Here is a 20,302-nt window from a genome sequence, read left to right on the forward strand (position 1 = left end):
ATATATATATATATATATATATATATATATATATATATATATATACACACACTTACTTATTTGTACTTACTGCAGCCTGCGGCCTTCACCGGTGGTGGGTTGAACCGGCTCAGACCAACATGTTCACGATGTCCCTCACGAATGCTTATCATATCCGACGTTCGCCCGCATTCCTGGTTGTAATAGATGCCCACTTCCTTTCCACTGTCGAAGACCATAGACGCGGGTGCCTGATTGAGTTGCTACGTCCACATTTACTGTCGCCAGTCACCTCTTCACTTGTCTTACAGCTCGTTTACGCCAGCCCGAGTGGGAGCCTTACGAATGAATTCCCCCGGAGGTTGACGGAGTGTCTGGCCAAGGTACCTCAGACATCTTGTGAGTAGAGCTTATTGCAGAGAGTTGAGGCAGCAGCGTTGTGTTTCGGAGTCCCAAATTATGTCCACTGGGTGAACCCGCAAAATTTGACGCAAGCAGTGGTGGTCGAAAACTCCGAGTTTTTGGAGACCTTCAGCTCTCACTGGCCAGGATTCGCACCCATAGATAAAGATGGTTCGCGTGAGTGCTAGGAAAATACACACTTTCGTGCGAATTCTGATCTCCACACGCGACTAGTGGTGGGTCTGAAGGCGAAAGATCGTGATACGGGTGCTGTTGATGCGTAAGTCAATCTTGGTCTTTCCTTGTCCGTTTGCTGTGCATGTTAATACGAGGTATTTGACGTGTTCGACTTTTCCAAACACTTCACCAGTGAGAACCATTGGCTCTTTTTCCTAGGATGGCATCTCTACTGCGATAATTTTAGTTTGAGACGCATTTATCTTCATGCTGATATTGAGATCCCAAGAGTTGATGCTGTTGATAGCAGTTTGTAGTTCAGCGTTGTTGTCCCTCCAGGATCGATATATCGTTAACGTAGTTAAGGTCGGTGAGGACAAAGTAACATCAGGAAACTCTTGCAGTGGCATGTTTCGTAAGCTAGTCGATGACGTAGTTGAACAGTGCTGGAGATATCGCACAATCCTATCTAACTCCAGAACGGCCATCGGAATGTGGTAATTCTTGTCTATATACCCGAACCTTTATTGTACTATTTCGTGGTATGCTTTCAGCAGTTTCAGAAGTTCTGGTGGAAAACCATCTGATGCCATTACTTTCCACAACACACCACGCTCAACAGTCAAATGCCGCAGCAAAATCGACGAAGCAGATGACAATCGGTTGCTGATAACACAAATGATGCAGCCACGGCCAGAACGAAAACCGGACTTGTTATGACGGGTGCATCAGTCTCGGTCAAGCTGGAATCTATGTAACAGGGCCAGGGACTGATGGGTCTGCGGCCCAGTGGAAGGTATAGTGTCATGGTTAAGTAAAACAGAAAAATGCTCGTACCAACAATAGTCATTAAAGCCATTGTTGCTAGCTTGCTTAGTTTTCTCACAAGTGACCTGACCACTCATAATAGTCAGGTCATTTGTGAAGTCTATAGGGTCAGGTCACTTGTGAAGTCTCTCATGAATGCCACAAGTAACATAGAATGCAGTACAACCGCTTGTATGGTCAGGTCATAGGCGATTAAACTGGTTTCCTCCACTAGTCTTGCCTGGTGAGGAGGGTTGCTAGAAAGCCAACAGGACTAAAGACAAGACTTGCTAAAAGCACGGAAAAACCTAGCGAAGGTTCAACAGCTATCTTGCAATAGCACGGTACCTCAGAAATTCGGGATTGGAGTACGGCGTGCTGGAAGACAACTGGAAGTTATTTTTGACAAATTAAATTTAAATGTTGAAGTGAATCTAACGGATTTTGTGTGTTTTTAAATGGCTTATAAACACCTACGCTACAATCGTTTTTGCTTCAGCACACGATCTCAGATCAGGTCACTTGCTATACAAGTACATTTCCGTAATATATATATATATATAACTTAGCTCTTAGATCCTGTAATGCTGTCCATAAACGACGCCCACTCCATCACATGGATAGCATTTAAGTGCATAGTCAGTGTGGTAAAGTGTATCCGCCGCTTAGTCACTACGTCCTACAAACTCCTATGCTACCTCTTCATACCACCTCTTCGTTTCTCACACTGTCCTGATAAAAGATGACCAGAATTGTACGTAGGCAGCATCGACGTAGCACATCCAGCACTTGAGAGATCTTTTAGCTACCTTTGCTGTCTTCCAGGTTTCATAGGCGTGGTTGGCTATTGATATAGCAAAAAATGAATATAGCTGCAGCCTTGTCTTGGAGGAATGCGTCGGAATACTGATGTTACACATTCTATCTTGAAACTGACATTAATTTCTGCATCACGCGCGTTTGAAATATAGGATCCGAGACATGTGAACATGTCGATGTACTCAGTTTTGTCTTGTCTGAGATCGACAAGTTGTACTTGGGCTCCACCAGTTTAAATGGCTCTGTTCTTTACAGTGCTATTCTGCAAACTTTCTTTTGTCCTTAACTCTATAATCTATCTGTCATGGCCTGCAGTGTCTCTGCTGGAACTTAGTAACACCAAATCGTCTGCGAAATTCGAACGTGTCAGTTCTCTCGGTCCCCACTTTATTTCAAAATTTGTGCTATGAGTCGCTTTCCGCATAATGAAACGGCGGCAAGATGCAACCTTGTCTCATTCCTGTAGCAATTTCGGACATGTCGGTGGTTCTGTATCTCATCCTTACGCAATATTGCAAGTTCCTCCTATACAGAGACTTAAAGATGCTGATACAGCCGTTCGGGATCCCATAGACTCACGAGTTATTCCAGAGTTTATTTCAGTGAACCCTGTCAAATACTTTCTTTAATCCGATAAAGTTAATTAGCAGCCACACTCTATGTTCTCTACTTTGCTCGATTACATTTCGCAATACGAAGATCTGATCTACACAGGATCTACCACTCCGAAAATGTGTCTGCTCCACTCTCAATACAATATCAATTACCTTCTTTAATCGTCTCAGCAGGGCACTGCAGAGAACTTTGCCAGACATGGATAACAGTGTAATGCTGCACCAAATAAATAAATAAATAGTAAACAAGACTACCAGATCACCGTTTATGTGTAGTGCACCATTCCATGATTCCAATAACTTGGTAGATCTTCCCTCTACCAAATAAATATGAAGAAATGTATCATATATTGTACAAATGCTTCCACGCTATGAACTCGGAAGCTCAAGAGCTCGGCATGTAAATCATCTATGCTATCTACTTTGTTGCTCCTCAAATTGCGTATTTGCATGTCCACTTCTTCTGCTAGTATCAGCCACCTTCGTGTTCATTTCATTCATGAGTGGTTCATTACCCGTTTCAAATGTAGTTGCTGGAATCGGCCGATTGAGAACTTCACGAAAATACTCTTTCCTTTCTAGAGGTTTGCTTGTTCCTCCTCTGTTGTAAGCATTTTACGATTTTTACCTTTTTTGCGCACTTGTTAATCCGCATACGATCTTATACAGACTTCGCAAGTCATTTCTGTCTGCAGCTTGAGCTTCCATACCTTTCCTTTTTACCTACTGCTACTTGTCTCTTCTGTATATTTTCTTCACTTAGCGATTTGTATGTGTGGATAGGTGTATACCTTTCATTGATGAAATTGATCAAACTACTTTCTTAATGAACTACTATAATGTTTTTGCTAAACACATCTCTATTGGTGTTTTCGTGTTTGTTTTTGTTAGCGTTACTTGTGAAAGAAATTATTATTTGAAAGGAAATCGAGAGTGAAAGCGACTTATGTTTATGTTTCAGTTAACGAAATAAGTCAATTCCTAATGCATACAGCATATTTGGAAAGCATATCAACATTTAAGATTTTATCCATGTTTAGTGAATCAACTTGGCAGTCAAACAAAACCAACCGTATCTGGAACTATAGAAATATTTTAAATGCTTTGTTTTTAAACATCTTTATTTTCTATGAAAATGTTAAATTATGATTGTTGGTATTAATGACGTTATTTCTTAAAATTAAAAAAAGATTACTGCTTTCCCCACCCCATATATTTGGAACTGCCTTCATGAATTCCAGGCAATGCTTTTCTGTATAAAATATTATATTGGGATACATTCTGAGTATTATTTCCATTCTGAATTATGTATACTATATGAAATTACAATACTATTAATGAAGTACTCTATTACTTACGAATAAAATGAATTGTTTGATTGCTCATTTTTAGAATGGCAATTGAACAAACCTTGCTAACCGACATAAAAATGGCGAACGAGGGTGATGACTCAAGAGATGATGAGGACTATTATGATTTTGAAGGTAAGTAATTTTGTCGATTATTCCAAATTGTTTATTTTATATTTTGATATTAGAACTACCACATAATGCCGCTGCCCTTCACAGTGTCCCAAATTTTAGGCTATTAGCGTAATCTCATGGAACGGATCCAAACTATAATCTAGTAGATTCTCTGTATATGGCTACGGAGTACTTGCTTGTTAAACGCGAAAACAAGATCCCGCCTGGCAACACTCTTTACATTACACACACGCACACACACATACACACACATACATATACGCACACACACACACACACACACACACATACACACACACACACACTCACACACACACTCACACACACACACTCACACACACACACATGCTTATACACTGCTGGATAAAATCTTAGGACCAGTGAAAAGAAGTGCCGAAGCGAACTCCTTGCAGACCGATATATTCGACTATTCTTCGTCGTAGATTCATCATTGTCAAATAGAAAAAAAAAGATATACAAAAACCTAAAGAAATGCTTAACATCTAATGCACAAAATATGCATTGTATGAACGCTAATAATATTTTGTCATGTCAAAACTTTAAGACTATGACAAATAGCAAACGAAAATAAATAGTAAACAATGCTGCTCAATAATAGTAGCTCCACTATTCCTGCGGATAACTTCAAAACTTCGCCGTGGTATATTCGACACAAATATTTGCAGGAGGTTGTCCGGAATGATACGCTACGAGATAAAGACTACTTGACAAATAAGCACACACAGTTTCAAGTTGCGTTCAACTGTTGTAAAAATCTGTTGCCATCCAATGCCCTGCTTCTGGAGTTCGACAATTCTACCACGATCAAAATCCGTCAATATTTTAGCTTTGCTCATTGTTGTTGTTGTGAAATAGACAGAGAGTGACCGGCAGTTGTTGACACAGAGAAAGCTTGAACAATATAAGGAAGTTTATAATTTATAACGGATTTAAACATTTTATTTGTTATGGTCTTAAATTTAATAACAGGTAAAATATTGTTCGCTTTCATACAATGCATATCTTATGTATCAAATGTTAAACATTTCTCTAGGTTTTCGTATATCCTTTTTTATTTGCCAATTATGAATCTATAATGAAAAATAGTCAAATGTATCGGTCTGCAAGGAGTTCATTTAAGCAGTTTTTTTTCAATGGGCTTAAGATTTTGTCCAGTAGTGTATGTATGTATGTATGTATGTATGTATGTATGTATGTATGTATGTATGTATGTATGTATGTATGTATGTATGTGAGTATGTGTTTATGTGTGTAAGTGTGTATGTGTGTAAGTGTGTGCGTGCGCGTGTGTAAGTGTGTGCGTGCGCGTGTGTAATAAAATCAGGGACTAGTAGTAATTTCAAAGCCTATGATAGAATGCTATTAAATCTGTTGTAAGCATAGTCTACTATGAAAAGGTTGCTACGTTTGACGACCACTCTCACATATGTACATATATATATATATATATATATATATATATATATATATATATATATATATATATATATATATACTAGAAGTATTGTTATTTCTACATCTCTCAAAGAGATGTATTCAGGAGCAGCACTTTAAAGCAACGATTATTTTCCAATCTAATGTGGCAGTCCGGCTTAGGGGGCGAATGCTACTGCAGTTTAGCCCCAGAAGACATCGTCGCCAGCTGGCGATACGACACACGATCTGTGTCCTTATATTTTCGATGTTGTATTGTGCTCAGCAGCCCCATCCAGCACAAGACAACATCTGTGGACCGGTTTCTGGGTTATTGCTCTTTATCCGTGTCCTTATATTTTCGAACTCTGATAGCGTGTTGTATAGCCAGCTGGAGACGATATCTCCTGGGGCGAAGCAACAGTAGCATCCGTCCCCTAAACAGGACTGTCACATTAGGTTGGCAATTAATCGTTATTTTAAAGTGCTGCTACTGAATATCACTTTTGAGAGATTTAGAAATAATAAGGGTTCTATTTACTTTATTTTCGAATGGGAATTCAGTAGCGCCGCCTAGCCAAGCAGCTACGTTGTGCAGATAAAAGGCAATAACCCAGAAACCGGTAACACAGATGTGGTCTTGTGCTGGATGGGGCTGCTGAGCTCCCTGTTCGAAAATATAAGGACACAGATCGTGTGTCATATGGCCAGCTGGAGACGATGTCTGCTGGGGCAAAGCAACAGTAGCATTCGTCCCCCTAAACGGGATTGCCACATTAGGTTGGCAAATAATTGTTAACGTATGTGTAATGTATCCATAAATATCAAAAACTTGCAGCAACTTTTATATATGTTTATCTATGTAAATGATGATGATGTTGATTATGATGATAATGAGGGGGGGGGGAGTAGAAGGAGGAAGATAAGACGTTTTCAATATTATTTTGTCTCAAATGAAAATTGGTAAGGATGCAATCTGTTCAATTGTTTTTTTAAATTTATTTATAGCTCATATTTTCTTTGATGATGCTATGGAGGTAAATGAGTTTGGAGATGTTAATGTGAACAAATATGTTCAAACTTTCGTCACCACAATTGACAAAGCAGCCAGGTATGTAAGATATAAGTGAATATTATTATTATTTGGCAGATGCATTAGAATTTTGGACAAAATACCTTGCACCATTTGTTCATTCGTTTTATGTTCTGATATCAGACAGCACCGACGTTAACTAAGCTTTTTTATCCTTTCGTGGTCGCCGTCAAATATTGGAGTCGACGTTATTGACTAATCTTCCCTACGAATTTCAGGCATTGTATCTCTGCTGGAAACAGCTATTAGAATCAAATAGATGTGCATAATCATTAGAGAGCTGAATAAAATTCTGCTGTATTTGTGACGACACATTATGTTTCGAGCTGAAAACCTTATGAAATCAGGTCCTGAGCAGAGTTCAACTTTATAAGAAGTATACCAGTTTTCTCTAGATACTGCTACAGAACTGATCTGGCAACTTAGACCTTTTGATATTCGGGTAATTTCTTTCTGTGTACAGGAATTTTTTGCGGGATCCTGTCGTATCAATCTATTCTTTCACAGAGTTGTTTGTTTGTATGTAGCTTGGGCAATGATTTCTGTTGTCTCATGTTCATCAATTTTATTGTTGTTTACTTTCTTTATTGTTTCTCTTCTCTATCAACGTTGTTAATTTGTTGCCATTTGTGGTTATATTTTGTTTGTTGTTAAGTGTGGTTGCTAGGGTATAATTTTGTTTGAATACGAATTTGGCTGACTATTTGAATGGCTTTCATTACTACTTTGACATGTCGGAGTTTATTATATTTTTTTTTGTCTGCTTAGTTTTGGTTTACTGTTATACCATCTATGTTATTTGTGTGAATGACTGTCGTATTTTGAAGTCTCGTTTGTTTTATGTCTGATCGTCTCAGTTGCTTCCTTTCTTTCCTCTCTGTGGTAGGTTCCTTTGTGATGCTTTCATAGTTTGTAGTGGGATATTTTTTAACTGTTAGTGTGTACTTTCCTCTGATCCATTCTATTTTAGCTTTGGGAGCTCATTACGCGGATCATAAATACCATAACTAAATAGTTATCTTTTAATCGTAAATCTTCATGCATCTCTGTCGTATATATGTATATATATGCATGTGTGTGTATGTTTGTGTGTCTGTGTTTGTCTCCCCAACATCGCTTGACAACCGATGGTGGTGTGTTTATGTCCCCATAACTTAGCAGTTCGGCAAAGAGACCGATAAAATAAGTATTAGGCTTACAAAGAATTGGTCCTGGGGTCGATTTGCTCGACTAAAGGCGGTGCTCCAGCATGGCCGCAGTTAAATGATTGAAACAAGTAAAAGAGAGTATAAAAAGTATCCAAAGTCTGCTACACCTCTAATGCAAAACAAAAACCTTTTTCCTGAGAGAACTTGCTGCATGCAACCAAGCTCTCTGCATAGCAGCTTAGACCTGCTATAAGGGATGCAGAAATACACATACCAAAATATGTTGTAATACGCTCAAATAGAAAAGAAAGAATCCACAGTGGAGTTGCTGTGTACATCCGAGAGGATCTGACGCCCCAGGTCCTGCTGTTATATTTAAACTCAGTATGTGACATCCAAATTGTACACATAAGACAACTTAATATTGTTATATGTACTACATATCGCCCATCAGATGCTCAAAATCATACCGGTAAGTTTGAAGACTGCCTAGCAAAGATAGGAGTTCTCACCAAACTGGAGCAACACATCGGTGCATTCCTTTTGAGTGCCTTTAACGTTCCCAATGTGGGCTAGCCTGAAGGCCAGATGCTCTGAGGAATGACACACTACAAACAAGCACAAAGTCCTTACTCCACCTAATCAATGCTTCATTTATTGAGCAAATTGTGCTGCAAACAACCAGGGCAAATAACATACTGGATATCTGCTTCACAAACAATATGGACATGATCCATAATATGAAAGTGACACCGACGCTAGTCTCGGACCACAACAGAATAGAGCTGACTATGTATGAAACAAAAGCTCCTGCAGGCGTACAGCCTCTAAGAAGCACCCGATATCTCTCCAAACTGAACTTTCATAAAGCTAACTGGAAGCCGATTGAGAAAGAGATCATCAAACAGCATTGGCTTAAATGTCTCTCCGTACCAGTCATTGACACGAGAAACAAACATTTCATGTCCATAATGCAAGCTATATGTGACAAATCTGTCCCAGAGCACAAGGCCAACATACACAAAAGCAAGATTCCTTGGGAAAGTAAAATTCTTATGAGACGACGGACAAGGATTGCAAACCGCCTGAACAAGCACACCAAAAGTAGTGAAAAGTTCTTCCTGAAGAGAACGCTGCTGGAGATTGAGAAAAGTCTGCATCACTTTCGCGAAAAAGAGGAGATAAGGAAGCCTGAGTTATAGAAAATATTAAGCCGAACCCTAAATCTTTCCTTAACTTTTCTAAAGAAACAACTACACTAAGCCACGAGATAGGGCCCCCTCTTCCAAAAAGATGGTTCCCTCACAGGAAACTCAATGAGGATAACTGAAACACCGAACGAACAGTTCCAAAGTGTGTTCTCTGGGACACAGGCAAGTAAAGAAACCAACAGAATTCTTTGTCACTTTACCTGTAACCTAAGAGGCGAAAATTGATTACATCAACATTAAAGATGTAACACTGGCCATAGATGAGGTAGACACAAACTTAGTTGTTGGTCCTGATGGATTCCCAGCAATCCTTCTCAGATCGTGCAAACGATCTCTCGCAAGACCACTGCAGCTAATTTTTCAGAGTTTTCTTGTTAGTGGTAATCTCACAGGCAAATTGAAGGAAGGAATAATAGGCCCTGTCCACAAAGGAGAAAGCAGAGCAGGTGTTAAAAATTATACACTTATCTCTCTGAGCTCAGACATCAGTAAAGTCATGGAACGAATAGTCCGCAAGAAACCATTCACGTTCGTTGAAGAGAATGACTTGTAGACTGACACCCAGCATGGTTTTCTACCTGGTAGAAGCTGCCTGACACGGCTCTTACAACATTGCGACTGGCTTTAAAGTAGCTGCTTAACAACTCAAGTGTGGATGAGATATATCTCGATTTTGCAAAAGCCTTTGATAAAGTTGGCCATGGTATGATGTGTCACTAACTGCGTGATCTCGGCATAGCCGGAAAACTAGGTGAGTGGCTACACGAATTTATAAAAGATAGACGTCTGGCAGTGATGGCCAATAGAGCCATCTGAAAGGAGACACTATAGTAAATGATATTCCACAGAGCACTATCTTAGGGCCACTGCTATTTATACTGGTGCTCTCAGAATTGCCCTCAGCTGCTTAGATAGCCACCCTTGCTAGCTATGCAGATGACTCAAAAGTCTCTCAAATAATTCAGAACACTGGAAATATTGCGCATCTGCAACTGAAGTTGGACGCGATATACAGGTGGGCTGAGGACAACAACATACAGTTTAATGCAGAAAAATTCCAAGCCCTGCGTTATCAGCACTCTAAGCTAAATGAGGTGCAAACAGGATGCATTAAATTCAATGCGTGACCTGGGAAATGAGTAATGATGCATCTTTCCAAATGCATATTACTAATTTGGTAATAAAATGCAGACGACTTGCTGGATGGATTCTCCGAACTATCAATCGAAAGAAAAGGTATCTATGATGGAGGGCGCATGTCTTTTGGAGGGCATATGTCTTCCGCCGCTTGGACTACTGCTCCCAACTATGGTCACCACATAGCATAAAATTAACGGCGGAACTCAAAGCAATCCAACGAAGCTACACAAAGAAAATCATCTTAATGCAACATATCAGCTACTGGGACAGGCTGAAGGAGTTAAAATTCTTCTTCCTAGAACGAAGGCGGAGAGATATGCAGTGATATACATCTGGAAATTCTTGGAAGGATGTGCACCAAACTTTGGCATTGCAAATTACGCAAACAACAGAACGGGGCGCCACAGCATAGTGCCAAAGATCCCAGCATCGCCATCAAAATACAGGACCAGATATTGCAACAGCTTGGGTTTCAAGGCCCACAGCTCTGCAATATCCTTCCAAAATGCCTGGTATGGATGTAGGTCTCTTCACAATAATACTGGATCTCATCTTGTTAAGGGTTCCAGGTGAGCCTACCTCAAGGCAGGAAACCCAGATGAGAGCAGCAGTTTCAAGCTCTCACATTCACCAAATATCACATATCAGAGGAGGTTTCAAATAATGGTGTAGTGCAGCCAGCGGTGGTGCCCCAGCATGACCGCAGCTTAGAAGCTGAAACAAGTTAAGGAGTTAAAGAGTGTATTATATATATATATATATACATACACACACATACATATACATGTATATACATATTTATATCTCTGTGTTTGTGTTGGTGCGTATGTATGTATGTATGTATGTATGTATGTATGTATGTATGTATGTATATCAAAAACTATTTCAGAAACGTTTGACGCATTTTTCTGCTTTTACACTCTACAGCTCTGTGATGAAATTCCCAACAACATTGCATCCACCATGTAAAATTATGACACCATATGGCGGCCAACTATTATGGCAAATACAAGAGAATGTCCTACTCTTCGTACATTTAAAAGATAAGAAAAAAATTCGAAACAAGAAAAGATGGTCTCAGGTAAATATATAATTATATGATATTTTTAATACAGGATACCTATATGCAGAAACAAAACAATAATGTTATTGGTAATTCCCTTAAACAAAATCAGCAAAAAATATGTATCCAAGATATTTATTTATATATCATACAAGCGTCAAAGGTTATTGAGCACACACACACTGCTTGACAAGAACCTTGCAATAACTGACAACTTCAATATTTGTTCGTGGAAATTTTAGTATTATGCAGTCTGCTCTAATTGAATTTGGTCAGAATTTTGCAATTTATACGTGTTTGTTTTGAATCAACCTTTCACGCACAACACGTACACCATGCTTCCATCTCTTTTGGAACGTACACTCCGACAGACATCTCTTCTCCAGCAACATCTTCCTTTTCAAATGAAAAGTAAAAAAATGATCGTAAATTGTGGCCAGAGATAAAGTTGCCTGTCTTAATTCCTTTCATCCTAATCTTCCATACTGCCTCTTTCGCTATTGCTACAACCGTGAGAAAACAATTCTTACCTTCGTTTGTTAAAACTTCCGGTGGGTCAATTTTTATAATTGACTCAGTCGACAGCTGAACTCTTCCTTCGCCGGACAAAAGGTGTTCAACATAAGCCCACATTTCAATTGTCTCTGGACACTGAACAATAGCGTGAGGGAAAGTTTCTCTGTCTCCCACGCATCTTGGACAGGTCGGCGACTGACGCTTACCGTGTCTTACGAACTTATCCCAAACGGGCAAGGCACCTCTGTAACATTGCCAGGTTAAGGGCTTTTGGAAGTTGTTCAACGTTCTCAACCCGAATGTACGGTGATACAGGCTGTCCAGTTGAATAAACCCGAAACCTAGAGTCGCCCCCAGGCCATCGTCACATTCAGACTCTATATAAAATCTTGCGAAGGGCCAATCACGCCTGTGGAGGTGATGGAGGCTTTGGCCGACTGCAAAGCGGATAGGTCTCTCTCGCATTATATATATATATATAAGGTTGTTTCACATGAAATGTCGTATTTTTAATTGATTCTTATTTCAGTCATTTAAAAACTCAATTATGTATACCTTGCATTTAATCTTGACTCTTTTCTTTTCCCAACAATATTGGTATACAAAATTCGTACCCACACACCTTATGAAAATGATAACAACCAAACTATGTTGAGTGATTTTCTCGTATGAGTAGAGTACAAACTAGGTCACTCTACCGCAGAAGCTCTACGGAATATCGAGCGGGCCTTTGGTAATAGTTTTGTTGATATGAAAACTGTTCAGAGATGGTTCCAAAGCTCTCGCTCAGGAGATGGTAGCCTTGAAAATAAACCAAGGGGTAGGCCAATCTCAGTTATTCGGCATGGTGGATTAAATGCTTTGGTTGAACAAAATCCGAGAACAAAGGTTCGAAAACTTTTATCAGAAATCCAAACATCTCGCACAAATGTTTTGGACACCTGTAAAGAATTGGAAGTCAAGAAAACGAATAGGTTTGTTCCACATCAACTGAACGAGATTAAAAAAAAAACAGACGCCTCGAAGTGTGCTCCTTATTGATTTCTCGACTGGAAAAAGACCATTTTTGCATCACTTGTGATGAGAAATTTTTACTTCTTTACTTCTCTACTTCTCTACTTTCTCCCCTTCGGTTTTTTTCCCCTTATTTAACGGTCATTCTAATAGCTCTTTTGCTTTAATAATGGTCAATTACATAGTAATTTCCCTTTGTTTAATGGTCATTTTCATAGCATTTTTTGATTGCCTCAATAACTGACGAGATGCCAGAGGTTTCCGCCCCGACATCCGAAACTCGGAGTCTTATTATGGCAACCGAATAATTGTCACATATTATATCACAGATAAATTCCTCTATTTACATAATATCGAGGTTTCATTCATTCTTTTGTTGTCTTACCATTACTACTAATATATATATATTGGGTCATCCCATAAATAATGCGGATTTTTATACTTCTTGTATTTTTCAAAATTAAGATAAACAAAGTTCTTTTTTAATCTAAAATATATTCTCCTCCATTTTCTACAATACTCTTCCATCTATCTGGTAGACTTGCAAGGCCTCTCTTCCAAAATTCACTTGTCCGTGATGACAAATACTCGTCCTGTACTGTTCTAACCTCGTCTACAGAATTCATATTTTTTCCGTCCAAATGATTTTGAAGACTGCGGAATAAAGGAATAAATGATAACCAGATGTGGCAATGTCCGGCGAATATGGTAGGTCGGGCATTGTTTCCCATTCAAACTGCTCCAGCCTTTGGAATGTCATCCTCGCTGTATGTGGCCCAGCATTATCTTGATAGAAGATAGGGTTTGCAGGACGTCCTCACCAAGCTCTACAGATCTTCCAGGATGAGGCTCGTTTTCTAGGCAGTAGTTTCCGGATCGAAATTACTGAAACCACTGTTGACACTGTCTTACGCTTATTGTCCGATCCCCATACACGGCATTAATATTCCTCGCACTTTCCGTTGCGGTTTGGCCTTTATTGAACACATAAAGTAACATATGCCTAATATGCTCCTTTGTCACTTCCATTATAACTTTGAAAAAATAACTTAAAATCGAACCGCACCCTTCAAAACTTGCATTAAGAATAAGGACAACGTAAAATTACTAACTGCAGGTAGTTTATCCAATCTCCCTCTGACTTTTAGTTCATGCAATTGAAAAAAAAACTGCATTATTTATGGAATGACCCAATATGATTTAAAACAGTTTCATTCGGCTCCGTACAACTTAATGCTTCGCAGTATTTTATTAGGAGCCCGCACAAGCCGAATCAAACTTTTAAATAATTCATGTGACCCCTACGAAATATGTCGAGTATCCATTTTTCTTTCGTTTGTCCGCTCACTTGTGTATTTGTAAAATATACCGTGATATTGTGGTATCGCTATCTCATCTCCAGAACATTTGTTGAATGCAATGTAAATTCTGTTATTTTGCTGCGAGATATACACTTTAAAAAATATTAAAAATGTTATCGCATCCAAAAATCTATTTATACGTTTATGCGGGTAACTTTGTGTTAATTTGCTTTTCAAAATGTTTTTGTGACGCATTATTATGAAAGTGAATATTTCATACCTGACATGCCATAATCTCTTAAATGATTTACTGGTTGATCCATTTTAGGTTATGTATATGTACTACTTGCTTGCTCATAGACTCCCAATTTTGGCCGATGAAAGGGTAAATTTGATATTAAACGTAAACTCATATGAGTATGACCTCGACAAAATAAGAGAGAAGGAAATAAATAAACTGGTAATATTGCTGATAATTTCTATATTTTCTTTTATTACATTTCCTGCAATTTAGTTTTCAGATATTTCTTAAGTTGAGGTTTGGGCGTCTACATCTTTTATATTTGCCGCAATTGTTCTAAATCGAGAATGATTTTTAAAATAAAAATTAGTTGATTTTTCACACTAAGATATCGTTTCACACTGTCGAATTTCTTCAGATATATAGTTTGTCATTCTTAAAGAAGTGGATAAATTAATTACCACCAGTACATGTAGTTCAAATGTCTGTCTTTCATTTAAATAAATGGGTTCGAATCTTCTTGCTGGCTCTGTTGTGCCAGAAGCAAGGCCCCAAATATTCCATGCAATTTTACCTTGGTGTAAGAATGTTTAATGAAAGTTAACAGCTACTTATTAATGTAATGAGTGTTAATGTAACTCAGAATAGTAATTTTGGTAATTTATTTCCACTGATATTGAATAGTCTCACGAGAAAACATTTTAGAAGTCATATATTTAATTCTCAACAGCTTGTTACAGTATTACAATAGTAAGGCTGTTTGACAGACTTATTGAGGTCTATATCCTTCAAAGGCTTTAACTTTCCGTTGTATGTAAGTTCGTTTATCTGCTCTCTTTGCCGACGGCAGAATGCGCACTAACGTGAGATAGTTGCCTCCATAGGATGAATCTATATTATTGGACGTATCTTATGTTACTCACAACAGTCATGCTCTTCCCCTGCTGGCTTAGGGCAAGTGAGAAGAAGGTATTAATTTTGGAATTTTCCTTCTCTCAGATTGATTGCGTTCCTGCAGAGGATCTCAATAAACCTTTACAAAAATCTATTTAACCTATAGATGGGACACACAGGTACTGTTGTTCCGGGTCAGAACGAATATGGGACTAATGGTAATTAAGGGGTGATTCCATGATCCCCACAACTCCAGAACTCCCTAGCTGAGCCTCACTACCGGATACAGTTTAATGTCGTACCTATGTAAGTACATTCATTAAAATCAAAGATATTTCCCGATATAGCTGTCCTTTCTCTCAACCAGAGGAAGACAAGTTGTGTTCATAACTTTTTGGCTCACCGTAACTGGTTAGAGGAAGATATCTTCAGACCTGACTCAAATGCTTGCAAGAAAATGAATCCTTCTACATATGTTCGTGGTTGATGTGGTAATGTTAAAGCGAGTGACAAATTAAATTTACCACGCATATATTGATAGTACAAAAAGTTTGTAGTCATTTTTAGAGATGCTCTTCGTTTCTTATGCAGCGTCTTCCCAAATGACTAGTAAATGAATAACAGGAAAACGCAATTCATAAATATCATCCCACTCTGAAGTTCCAAACAAATATATGTTCGACTTTCTTTAACGCTTTTATCAAATTTTCCCCCAAGTAATATGTAGATTAAAAGTATACTATGCCATCCTTAAGTTAAAAATAAGAAAATCATAAAACAGAAAATAAGTAAAATGAAGACTTTTCTGTAACCAAAATAAAGATGTAAAAAATGAAATATATGTATTACTAAGTGTTTACAATGACTCTGTTACAATGCAATAAAGTTTATTTTACATACATGTTTTAGAATTAAATCTCTCGTCAAAGAATATATTAAAAAAAAACTGATAATGAACTAAACTATTTCAGGCCAAGAAGACATTTATTTTGGCTCTTGATGGTGATGTTGATTTTCAACCTGATGCAGTTGAAAAGCTGTTGGATCTTATGAAAAATGATAAAAAATTAGGAGCTGCATGTGGACGAATCCATCCAATGGGGAAAGGTATAGCTACTTCTTTCTCTACATATTCTATCTTTTCTTTTTCGTTTTATTCGTAATGACATCCGGTTGTTAGGGTTTGAATAATTTACCAAATTGTCCTCAAAATGTTTAGCTGGATGTAGGTGCAGCTCAGATCTCAACCTCGAGTGGTTGGTGATAGCGATCATATATAATGTGAAATAGAATCACATATCTTTTGAGGAATATAACATAATTGTAGCTATCTTAATGTACTAGTAATAAAATGAGTGCTAACATCTTTAATGTACCATTCCAAGATGATTTGACTAATAAAAATTGCACTTGTAGTGAGGAGGAATAATCGGTATCATAACTAATTCTAAGAAATGTAAAGGACATAACCTCGGAATTTAAATTAACTAAAATTAATTAGATTCAAGTGAGGAGTTAGCTTGATCTTTGGAGCTTTTACATTACTGTTAAACCTCATCAGGGAAGTGTAGACTAAACATTTAGCTTACAAAACTATTTTATAAAAATATGTAAAGATACGGTTGATCATATCAACCAAAAAACCTAATGTACCTCAGAAGGGTGAAAAGTAAAGACGATCTCGGTGGCATTCTAATTCAGAACACAGAAAAAAGGAACGAAATGCTGCAGGACATTTTTCGTCGCTTGACAATCCATTGCTCTGGACTATTCTGTAATGTTGATATTTTATTATTTTTTTTTTTGTAATGCACAATGTACAGTGCACGTGGGCAATTCTTTTGCTGAAACAGGTTTCAAATTTATACAGGATGTGATTTTTAAAAATTATTTCTAGGGGAAATCGAATTTGCTTTCAATGACTTTTGGGTACTGATTTTTTGTAGTTCATCGGTTTATCAACAATTTATTACGTATTAGTAAGGTAATTACACCATATTGAAATAGAAATTGCTTTTAACTGTCAGACATGGCCGATAACTTGATGTCTTTCTAATATATACAAGTCCCTATAATATCATTAAAATTTAAAAGCATTAAGAGCTGTCAAATTCACTTGTTATTTATTTCAAGATACATTTTGAATATCAAGGCGATCTTGATGTTCCATTCTTGTAGTCCAAGTTTCGGTACCGTTGAGAATGCCTCTTATGCATTCCCTGAAGAAAGTCATCTTTGTTGAATTTAATGTTCTGATTGCCAGATAATTCACAGTATATTATGGGGCCAAAATAACCCTTAGCATGAGAACGATACCAAAGAGGAAATGTAATGTACACATTCAGCCCATCTCTACGATTATTGCTCAAAGCTGGGTAGGTTCACTGGCCACTGCTATCATGACGAAGATCATTCAATTATATTCTTTTCTACTCTAGGCACAAAGCCCGAAATTTTTGGGGAGGGGACCAGTCGATTAGATTGACCCCAGTACGCAACTGGTACTTAATTAATCGACCCCGAAAGGATGAAAGGCAAAGTCGACTACGGCGGAATTTGTACTAACACATTTGAGACAAAATTGAAATATTTATAAAAAAAAAACGTAGTCCACAAACTTTACCTGCATAAAACATAGAGGTTAAAATTGTACATATCAATCAAATTGATTATGGAACGAATCTCCAGAGAGAAACATACTACAATAACCTTTACACCTAAACACATCCGCTTGTGAACATAAGCAAATTTCTATACTAACAACACAATGACATATTCGGATAATAACCCCCATCTTCCAAATAAGAACAAGAATTACCCTAAATAACAACAGCTACTAAAGAAAGTGGCCAGCTTACTCCTACTTACATTCATTTGTGAAACCTTAAAGATTTCCATTACAAAAAAGTTGACACACACAATTACTAAGTTTTCAAATACTGGACCTTTGACACTTACATTATCAAAACAAGAGTTAAATCCATTAAAAACAACTAACATCCTATACGCACGTGCCATAAAGGGTAATAAATATTTACATCTTACAATGTTCTACATACATGAATAAATTATTATCACTAACATAGCCCCAAATTTAATCAATAAAAATTTCTCCAAAACACCTCTCTATAATAACCCTCCCTAAAATCTAATTACTACTCCACTCAGACCCACATACCCAAGGACGATTTCAACTTAACAGAGACAGTATAAAGCGAACGTTAACTTCAATGCATTCCAATCCAACGATGGGTTAAGTGGGCAAAACTTCGAAGTCACTGTCAATAATATCATTGTTTAAGAATAAGTATACACATATATGTGTGTATACATGTGCACAAATACATATGCACACACATCTATGCGCATACACTTCTCTCTCTCTCTCTCTCTCTCTCTCTCTCTCTCTCTCTCTCTCTCACACACACACACACACACACACACACACACACACACATATATATATATATATATATGTACATACACTCACACACAAACACACTCACACACACTCACACATACACATATACAAAGGTATATATACAAACATTGTTTTCTGTATTCGATTATTTTACAGGTCCAATGATATGGTTTCAAATTTTTGAGTATGCCATTGGCCATTGGTATCAGAAGGCAACCGAACATGTGCTTGGTTGTGTTTTGTGCAGCCCCGGTTGTTTCAGTTTATTCCGAGGTTCAGCTCTAATGGATATGAATGTTATGCGAAAATACACTATCCTACCAACAGAACCGCAACATCACTTACAGTATGACCAAGGTTTGTACGGTTTTTGTTCTAAAATATTATACGAAAAGACTACTACTACTACTACTACTACTACTACTACCACTACTACTACTACTACTACTACTACTACTACTACTACATTTTTGCTACTACAGTTCCATTCTAGCAGCATCTCTCAACTTTAGCTGCCTAGCACCTTTCCAACCGTTCTTGTTGGTTTAAGTAAATAGGTTTTCAGTAGAGTGAAGAGATTATTTCTATATCTAACATTCTCAACGAAACCAACCATTTTAACTTCATGAAATTGTTTCCGAGTGTTTAAGGAAAAATACAGTGTATCAGTTAGCGTAACAACAGGGGATCATAATATTATTATTTTGGTTCATCTGCTACAATTTGGAGATCTAGATTTCATAATCAATCTCATTCATTTAAACATTAATATTAATACTTACAAAAATATATGTTGATATAACGTTACCTAGATTATCCAAAATTAGTGAAATTCGAATTGAACCAGTACATAAATGCCTACAAAAAGAACCCTTAAAGCGAATTCAAGCTAAGACATTGCTGTATTCAACTAATTGTAACGTCATTTGATAACGAAAAAAATTATAAAAAAGGACATAATTAAGAAAGGTCATTTTTGTATTCAAGTTTTGGTAACGTCAGTAGATAACGAAAAAAAAATGAGAATTCTACAGGAGTGAATGTATATCCAGGTAAGGGTACGGGTATATCCGTGGGTCTGTGATTGTATGTATGTATGTATGTATGTATGTATGTATGTATGCTTGTTTGAGTGAGAGGATAGATAGGTAAAGATACCCCACTACTCTAGTCTACCACTGATATGTTACTCCATACTCCTTTTAGCAATAATCTAAATAAAACTAACTTATATACTTAATCTAAGAACCCCTCACTTAAGAACACAAAAGAGGTGACCCTGACAGGACACCTTACATGCTAAAAGGAACAGTCAAAGTCCAAACTACGGTTAAGAGTAATTTCGAAGGGGGTGAAAAATAAACACATTTTCAATAGTTACAACTTGTGCCTAGGTTTCGAACATTAATGAACAAATAAAATAATTTGTTATCCGTGTTCTTCATCAGCAAGGGCGCTAGAAATGAACGTATAATTATGGGACAAATAGATAGCACATGCCCCATGAATGTACACTAATTTTATATATATATATATATATATAT

At 37.4% G+C, this 20,302-nt stretch overlaps 1 protein-coding gene across 1 annotated transcript in view; it reads left to right on the forward strand.

The window, feature by feature from the left end:
- The window catches only part of LOC128248065 (chitin synthase chs-2-like), a 43,051-nt gene that overhangs the window by 16,788 nt on the left and 5,961 nt on the right, over window positions 1–20,302 (forward strand). Inside the window, exons 7-12 of the mRNA XM_052968459.1 lie at window positions 4,177–4,282; window positions 6,725–6,827; window positions 11,236–11,389; window positions 14,531–14,662; window positions 16,309–16,444; window positions 18,915–19,115. Of these exons, the coding sequence (XP_052824419.1) occupies window positions 4,177–4,282; window positions 6,725–6,827; window positions 11,236–11,389; window positions 14,531–14,662; window positions 16,309–16,444; window positions 18,915–19,115 (832 nt within the window). The remainder of the gene's footprint in view (window positions 1–4,176; window positions 4,283–6,724; window positions 6,828–11,235; window positions 11,390–14,530; window positions 14,663–16,308; window positions 16,445–18,914; window positions 19,116–20,302) is intronic.

This window comes from Octopus bimaculoides, chromosome 6 (assembly GCF_001194135.2).
Source record: "Octopus bimaculoides isolate UCB-OBI-ISO-001 chromosome 6, ASM119413v2, whole genome shotgun sequence".
Lineage (NCBI taxonomy): Eukaryota > Metazoa > Mollusca > Cephalopoda > Octopoda > Octopodidae > Octopus > Octopus bimaculoides.